Genomic DNA, 9,264 nt, shown 5'->3' with positions numbered 1-9,264 from the left:
TACTGTGCATATATATATCCAGAGATAGTCACCATATTGTTGACACCAGAGTGCTAAAACATACATCAACATGAGCACTATTTCCAATACTCACTATTATTACTATTCCTGAAAGAGTTACTACATGCATTTCCCCATCCATTTACAGGACAGTAAGATACACGAAGACAACTGTTCTTTTTTCCCAACATTAACGAACTGCTCCTGAAAAGCATGCATGAGTTTGGGTATAAAGCAATTAGACCACACAAAAGTTACTTTGCGGCTTTAAACTCACTAAAGTTAAGTTTACTTCCAGTGGATGTTCCACTTACTGTAACTCATTTAAACACAAAAGGGAAAACTTTCAAGTGCTAGAACAACCATACAGACAACTGATAGACTAGACTAAATAAGTTCTCATTTAAAAAAATATCATCACTGCACAGCCACAAGGCAGACTTTCTTTTTTGGCAACCTGTATGCAGACCATTTATACTGTCAAGACTTGTAATTTAACAGTTAAGAGAACCTCTCAGCATGGAACTATACTGTTTTCTTCATTATGACACAGACCTCCTCAATTTTTAAATATACACAGTTTGTTTTAAAAATTACATGTACGACTGCTTTCAAAGAAAGGCTTTATAAAGTTTTAAATTTTTTGTCAGTATATGTAAAGGCTGGCACTCGGGTAACAAAGATTATCTGGACCTGTAAAGGGTGTGTTATATTCAGGTTAATGTTCCATAAACATTCACACAGAACCTTGCCAAGGGTAACAGTATTCTGGTTTATATTCATGCTTCACTAATAGCATTTACCCATCCCTGTATTGTTTTCTGTTTTCACAAGGAGAAAACAAAACACATCCCTATAAAGTATGGAAACCCCATTTTATGGCTAAGAATCCAAGAAACAAGGCAAGGAGGAGACCATGGAGTGAAAAATGTTACTTGACTTGCCCCTTGTAGCTAGCCTTGTAGGACCTTAGTCATAATGCTTCATAAAAGTCTGAACTGATCCACACAGTCTTCAACCAATTAATCTTTTTAGTATAGTAGGTTTTGAAAAGGGCCAGCAATACTCATTGGGAACAGTACCATTAACATTGCATTCAAAAAAAGAAAACATAGGAAACCATATCCTTGCCCTCCTACTCTGATGATATGCTCTAGTATTAGCCAACGTATGGTAATACAAAAAGAGCCTTGTCGTGATGTAAAAGGCAATGAAGACATCTATAGAATAATGTTCATGTGCAGCCAAAATGAAGAAGATTCCAAAGAGATTCAGGACCCAGGACAAGGTGTGCAAGAAGTTCCAGCTCCTTGGCGTATCTAGGAGAAAACAGAAAGTGATTAACCTTGACTGCCTCAAAATGCAGGCCCAGACATTCCAAACTTTTATACAGATTTTTCATCCACAAATGAGATTAAGTTATTCTCTTCATTCAAAAATGTTGTATACAGGTCCAATAAATCCAACAAAAGCAACCACAAAAGTTATATATGTCTATAAGTTCATGACTTCATTTACAAATGCATTTCTGGATTAACAAGAGCATCCTTAAATGGTTTAGCACTCTGCAAATCAGAATTCTTTGTTCAACCAACTTTTTAATAAAAATCATGTCTTTCCTATGTTACAAGGAGGAAGATGTAATGAAAGCTACATTACTGTGATTGCAGTCATTACATCATAGCTGAACTTGAACGAATTATCTTTGCTTGCTGTAACATGTATCAGATCCCTGTTGGTGTTTACAGAAGGGTACTGCTGTTTCTTATATTCTCACTTGCCATGGGGCTTGGTGCTTGGCTTTATGGATTATACTAAATGTACAGAAAACTCGCCAGATTTTGGCTGTCAGGAGTCAGTGGCAGGTACCTAGGGAAGGGAAGAGTAACAGACACCCCTAAGTATCTTCCCAAGTATTCTCCCAGCAGCAAGCCAGGAAGCCTTTCTAATTTCTTGGCTCACATGTCCATTGAAAAGTGCCTTATTCATTCCCCCATGGAAGGAGGTGGTGTTCCTTTCCTCACTGTTACTTGGCTGTCACAAACTTGAGAAAGAGCAGAGCAATCTGAATTTGTATTTGTTTGCTTAAATGTTACACTTTGACCTTTTTGAGAAGGTCAAGGAGCAGATATTCTTAATACTTAAGGACATTCAAATGTTTACACTCTCACACCTCTGTACATACTTCTTAGGGACATTGGAGTATTGACACTCTGTACTCACATTCTGTGACAAAGAAGTTGAGCATGGTCAGGACGACAGTGTGACCACTGAACATGTAATCTCCACATGTATGCACTCCAGTCAGAGTCATTCCAAAGCCACTCCAAATTGCAAATGCCCGCTGGAGTTTGGCCCAAACATTGCCATACAACTGCAAAACAGTGATATTAACCTTTACTAAGTTCCAACTCCACGGCCCAAACAGTAGATCTCTAAAGTGAGCTCTACTGCACTATGTTTGTTTAATACTATTTATCAGGTTGTGTCTTTTATTAAAATGCAGGCTACACATCTTTGGATTTCACTGTGGCAATGAGTCACATTAGTAACTGCAATTACTAATTGCATTCATCATACCTCTTATGAATACTGGAATTTAGAGCAAGTATTTTGTTGCAAGTGATTTACCCACAGAGCCTGCCACCTTTTTTTGAACGTGTTCAGTCTCCCAAATGTATCATTATCAAGCTTTCCATTTGTTCAGCTCAAACCTCTCCTAACTAAAAGTTAGGAAGAAACCATAAAATCCCATGTTCTAAGAATATCCCTTCTGAGAAGGGGTGAAATAGTAGTAGTTTGTTGGGTTTTTTTCCAAAACCATGCAACAAACAACACAGAGAAACAATTACTTCCCTTTCAGTCTTTCTTTATGAATTTAGTAGCTTAAGTGCACACACCTCTTTGAATTTCTCTGTTTTACAGTGTGAAACATTCTGAACACCTTTCCCCAAATAGCCATATACTCTCCAGAGTGGCAAGTGCTTCTAGGATCCCTAGGGATGTTTGCCTGCCTATGGCAATAAATGCAAGGACAAGGAAACAGGAGAGAAATATGATGTTCTTAAAAAACATACATCTAACACTATGGTTGCAACAAGCTCATTCATGTCTTAAGTATTTTTTTACAAAAAGAAACAGGAAAAATAATGTAAAACACTTGAAGTTTTTACCTTTCCAGTACACTGCAAGTGCTGTCCTGGCACGGAGAGTGAGGTAACAAACATTGTAATGCAGCGTAATAGAAACACTGTCCCCATGAGGCTGCACAGCCTGCGCAGCAGAATGGATCTGGGAAAAGTACACAGGAACTGAGATCAGGGAAGTTATGATAGAAACATTTCACCTCACCCCAACTTAATCCCATTAAGTCCTGACATCATCACTGAAAGTTTCACAACAATTTCTTTTTTCCAATGAAGTAGTACTGTAAAAATAAGGTTCCACATGGCAGGGTGAGACATTGTAGCAAGCTTACTGTCACTAAAAGGTACAGCTCCACTCTGCAGCTACTCCCGTGCTAGCTTTGGCACTCATACCTTCTGTTGGCAAACTGGTAAAATCAATGAACCAGTGAAAATTTAACTTAAGATACACATGCACACAAAAGCATTTTCTATCCCTCTGTGAAAGCAAATTGCCAGGCTGGCTCAGACATCCTGTGGTAATTCATTCCTGTGGCACTTTCTTATATACAAAGCTGTTATAGCATGAGTGTATATACTGACAACTCTCTGAAATACCTATGTTCTGAAGGAAATTACTTATAAATATGGTAGAAAAGTGAATTCAGATTACTCCTTTGAAAGATTCACAAGCCATCAATCTTGATGAAATCCTCCCTAATCCATTTTAATAGAGACATACTAGGAGTTGACAAGATTCTTACAGAATGGAACTTCTTAAACAATCATAATAAATTCTTGTTATGGTCTTTTCTCTGCATGAAAGGAGCAGTTAATTTGGATTTTGTAAAATCTACCTGTGTTTGTGAAGCAGAAGAACCAAGAGCCAAATGTAGCAAAGAATTACACCACATACTTCAGTCATAGCAAAAGCCCATGGTATCCTAGGGACGCTAAAACAAAAAGACAAAGCAGAAAGTTAATACAAAGGCTTAATTTTTTTCCTAGTCTTGGTATTGAAAATATGAGGGCATGTGAGGTTCTAACCTCAAAACTTATTTGCATTCATCTCACAACAGTATAAGCTACAGTAAAAAATACTTTTGTTAGACTGAATGAAATATAGAATTTGAAATATATTCAGTTATGTTATCTCCTTCCTAATAATGTGCTTTCAGTTTCCACAGATTTCACTAAGGGAAAATCTCTAGTATGCTCTCTTAATTCACATGTGACATACTAACAGGATGTGTTCCTCCACTATTGTTTCACAACAACCTTTTTCATTCAGACAAAAACTTGCATCATGTCAATTATGCTGCTTATGCTTGCAAGAATGCCATGTCAATGCAATGAATTAGATGCTGCAAGGCCAAAAATATTAAACACAGCAATGAAGCAGAACTGCACAGAAAAGTATCAGGGAAAATAAAAATTGTTTTCAAAACTTCAGTAATAATCACTATATTAAAACATTTCAGCCTTCCCTGTCAAAAGACCTTGCACTCATAAGGCACCAGTAACAATTTCCACTATTCAGTTGCCAAAATACAGATCTACAGATTTCAAGAGGCTGCTCCTTGTACTTTTGTGCTCCCCCTGATACAAAGGGGTAGCAAAGCACCACTCAAACATGAGCTTTGTAGTAATCCTCTGTCACTGTTCTGTGAGCTGCTGCTTTCTGGCCTCCCCCATCCTCCTGCACACTGAATACCCAGGGAGCACCCTGGGAACAAAATCCAATAATGCCACAGCTCCTGTTCTCTCCGCCCTCTTCCACTCTGCTGGATGTGGTCTGTCCTTCATGAGTTATATATACATTTATGGAGGATTCTGCACTCTTACTCAAAAGATTCGAGTCTTACTGACTTCTTGAAAGCCATAAATGAAAATGGAAATTACTGGCAAGAACAGGAATATCACAAAGGCTGAACTTTATAACAGTTTAGCTCATCTTTTAAAACTCCCTGGGCAGTTAAGTTCTCCATGGTGCAAGTGCTCTTTCTCAAAGGGAACATTTATTCTCTATTAAACCTGTTGTCAATGACTAGAGTTCGACCTTTGCCATTTTGTCTCTTCTTTGCCTAAAGTGAAATATTTTCTTTAAAAAAATGAGCAGGTACTGCATAAGTCACAACAGTGGTTTAATAACCTGTTAAAAGAGATGCTGGTCTTTTCATTCAACTTGAGTTTCCCTAGACCATCTTCAGCAAGCTGACAGTGGGAAGACAGTAAAAATACAGTACCAATGCTGTTCCCTTTTAGTTTTCTTGCTCACTCACAGATCAAAACATTCCTTCATCCGAAGTTTTTTTTTTTATATCAAGACACAAGCTTCATGGCAGAAACTGGATTTCAGAAAATGCATATGGCTGCATATCTATGCCAGCTGACCATCACACTTTTTACCAGAATACAAGGATGGACAAATTTCTGTGTTGTAATGAGTTTAAGATGTAAAACCAAATATAAACTAGATAGAACAACAGCTCAATTTATTTTCCCCTAAACCCAAATTTCTGCATCTACCTGATCCACACTTCTTTTAGCAGAAGGACTTACTAGACTTTTATTACTATTTTGCAGAGGCATTTCTAGAGCACATGAAACTTTCTTCTAGAGCATATGATGAAAACAGATAAAAGACAGCCTGTATTTTAACCATCACATTACTATTGTGTTTAGAAAGAAAATGTCTTACCTATCTAGAAATATGTCCGGCAGAGGTGGATATGTTTGCATGTCAGGTACTCGCTCGTGTACTATCACCATGACAAATGATGTAAAGCCAAACACTATGAAGACATACACACAACTCAAAACAGTCTTCCAGTACTCTGGGTCCAGTCTTCGTGTGGCATGTTTGTTTTTTCCGTTTGCATATTGATACTGATCACCATTCAAGTCAGTCATTGGTCCATCATAGTCCCGAGGTACCTCACCATTACAAAACCAATCTCCCCCCTGTAGTGAACCAGCTGGGCACACCGTGCCAGCATGACCATCGCTGGTGTAACCCAGCTCTTCCAGGACATCAACGTGCTGCTTCTGCAGTTTGCGTATGGACAACATCAGCCTCTTGATATCCCCCAAGATTTTGATTTCCAGAGGAGGAGATCGCAAGTCATACTCAGTAAGTGTCAGCAGGGTAATTCCATCCAGCCTGTGTCTGTTGCACAAAAGATCCACGTACTCACAGAAGCCTTCCTCCTTCAGCCACCTGGCCACGTTCTTGGTGGTCCAGCGCCGAATGCAGAGCTGGGAACTGCCCGCCATCCTGCCCCTGATCCGCCACTCGCGCTCACCTGCTGCACAGCCAAGAGACAGAGACACAACACCAGAGGGTTCAACACACACCACTGAATGCCAGTGTCTCTTGTGCCATTTCAGATGCTCAATTAGCCCAAGACATTTTACATAAGAGATAGCTAAAAAACAGACCTAATTTCTAAGGCAAGTATTACAAAAATGCCTTTTTTTTGTTCAAGAAAAACTAAATTAAGATTATCTCATTTGCTCCTAAATAGAAACCTAAAGTTTCCAAGAAGCAGAATATTTCCTAGACGTATCCAGTATACTGTTCTAATTTTGTTGCAAATAAATAAATAAATCCTGCTTTGTTAATTACATTAGGCAATGAAAATCAAATACTACTCTTTAAATACCAGCTTAATCATTAGACTTTTCCACTGTTTGCAGTTCATCAACTACACGAGGAAGTACAGCCAGCAAACACACAAAACTGAATTAAAGCTGAAATAATACATTTCAATACAGTCCAATATATCCCACTGTTTTAAAATACGACTGAAGCTTTGATGACATGACATTCCCCCACTCCTTCCAAGTAAACCTAAGTCTAGATATCTGCAACAGCATTGAACTGAAGTATGCTAGTTGTATGATGATAGTACAACCATCCTATTTCTTTGTTTGATCTCAATAATTAAGATAGATACTTACTGAATTGTGAATCCTTTAAAATGCTCAGATTTCAAAAATAGCATTACTAGAAATGAAGTACTGGTTTAAGCTTCAAAGCATTTTTTAAATGGATGTGGTAATACATAGCATAGTAACACACAAAAAACAGAAGAGAGATATTCTCTTCATACAGATTTCTCAATAATTGTGTTCCTGACTCTAGAATATTGCATGAAGGAAGGAGAGTCAGCTCAGCAACATTTTAGTCACATGGTGGTGACAAGTCACCAGAAAAACAACCAAGAAAAAAGTTAACCACAGGACATTATGTGGAACACGACAGAACTCTGAAAGGTTACCAGTGAAGTAAAAGTACTAAAGTGTTTATGCAATATTGAAGACCCACAGCAGTAGAGAATGGATTTGTGCATAATTTATATTTGGTGGCTCATGTACAGCTACCATCTAAGAAACAGCTACAATTTCACAGCTCTTTTGTACTCGAAAAAACAGTCTAATTAACTAAAATGCTTCAATCATGCCAACCAAATCTCAGAAAATACAAGGCACTACAATACACTACTGCCACATACATCATTCAAGGCTTTCAGAATGAAAGCAAAGAAACAGTGTATTTAATCTATTATTTAGCTGCTGTCTATAGTAAACGGGTACTCAAATCCATCATGAATATTCACCACAGTTCTGCAACGTTTTCAGGGGCACAGCTCCTCCAAAAACAGAATGTCTTTCCTTTTCACTTCTTTTTTTTTAAGGAGGTACAGTACCTATTGTGCTCTTAATATAATTACTGGATGCAACTTTTTCTTCTGGCTTTCATCTAACAGAACCACAAAGTATTTTATACTATGTCAGAAAAGATTCAATTTGCCAAATGAGATTTCCCAGCAGTGCAAAAGCAATATTTTAGAAGAAAAATGAGCACACAAATCACACTTACCCTTCTAAAATAATTAAGGGCATAATGCATCTGAAGATATTCTCTCAGGAATATATGAAAACTTGTATATGAAAAGTATATGAAAAACTTGTACTTAATTAATTGCTAAAATTTCTCAATACCTCATATACAGTCAATAAGTATATAAGCTTTAACACCTTGATTTAAACAGTTGCCCAAAATTAAAAAAAAACCAAACTACTAGAATATCTGCATATGCTATATGCTTCCTTCTCCATATGAAAGGGTGTTTTCTCATTTTTATGTTATTGTGCTATTTCTGAAAGTGTAGCTCAAAAATAACTCTAATAATCATTTTGGTCACACAGCTAATGAAATAAATTTTGATATTTAATTTCATTAAATGTCCTGGCTCACTCCCCCTGCAGTGGGATGGGTGGGGGGAGAACTGTAAAAAGGCAAACCCAAGCGGTTGAGGTAGGAACAGTTTAATAATGGTAATAAAGTAAAATACAGTAATAATTACAGTGAAAATAACAAAAAGAGAGAAGAACAACACCCAAGAAAGACAAGTGATGCACATTACAACTGCTCAGCACCTGCTGACCTTTGTCCAGCCAGTTTCCCAGCAGTGGTTGGCCCCTCTGGGCCAATCTTCCCCCTCCATTTATATACCAAGCAGGGCATTCCATGGTATGGAATGTTCCTTGGGCCAGGTTCAGGTCAGCTGTCCTGGCTGTGTCTCTACCACCTTCTTCTGCCCCTCCTCACTGGCAGAACAGGGGAAAATCAAAAACTCCTTGACTTAGGGTCAGCACCACTGAGCAACATCTAAAACATGAGTGTATTGTCAACATTGTTCTTACACTAATCCAAAACATCCAGTAAAAATAAACAAACTTGAGTTGCCAAACTGAACTTCCAGCTTTCTTTACTCAGAAAAACAGATTACGTACAGAAAAGAAAATAAGTTGTTAATCACAGTGAGTTTTATAACATAGTAATCATCATGGGTTTTCTAAAAGCAGTGAATGTAAACTCACCACACAAACACACTCAACTTACTCATACTGTCTTCTAACCAAAGCAGCTTCTGAGGACAAAGGCAGGAAACTGTCCCTAACCTAAGAGAATTCTATCCACTTGTTACAAGTCAAGTAGCCTAACAGCAGCCTAGTCTTCCTTCATCTGGCATTGCTGGAATAAAAATCAACCCTTATCAAAGGTGTAATAAAAGTAACCTTACAACATTGAATCAGCACACCCATCAAAGGTCACTATGGGCTGGCCTGG

The 9,264-nt window shown here is 37.9% G+C and overlaps 1 protein-coding gene across 3 annotated transcripts in view; it reads right to left on the bottom strand.

Moving 5' to 3' along the window:
- Nucleotides 1–714: 714 nt before the first annotated feature.
- Nucleotides 715–9,264, bottom strand: part of SAMD8 (sterile alpha motif domain containing 8) — a 47,462-nt gene continuing 38,912 nt past the window's right edge. For all 3 annotated transcript variants that reach the window (XM_063163832.1, XM_063163833.1, XM_063163835.1), the window contains 5 exons: nt 5,827–6,433; nt 3,983–4,078; nt 3,174–3,291; nt 2,224–2,374; nt 715–1,319 (listed from right to left, as the gene is read on the bottom strand). In XM_063163832.1, the coding sequence (XP_063019902.1) occupies nt 1,015–1,319; nt 2,224–2,374; nt 3,174–3,291; nt 3,983–4,078; nt 5,827–6,401 (1,245 nt within the window). In that variant the 5' untranslated portion in view covers nt 6,402–6,433 and the 3' untranslated portion in view covers nt 715–1,014. The remainder of the gene's footprint in view (nt 1,320–2,223; nt 2,375–3,173; nt 3,292–3,982; nt 4,079–5,826; nt 6,434–9,264) is intronic.

The sequence above is a fragment of the Melospiza melodia genome, chromosome 9, assembly GCF_035770615.1.
Source record: "Melospiza melodia melodia isolate bMelMel2 chromosome 9, bMelMel2.pri, whole genome shotgun sequence".
In the NCBI taxonomy this organism is placed as follows: Eukaryota; Metazoa; Chordata; class Aves; order Passeriformes; family Passerellidae; genus Melospiza; species Melospiza melodia.
This window is presented reverse-complemented; position numbering and strand designations above follow the sequence as displayed.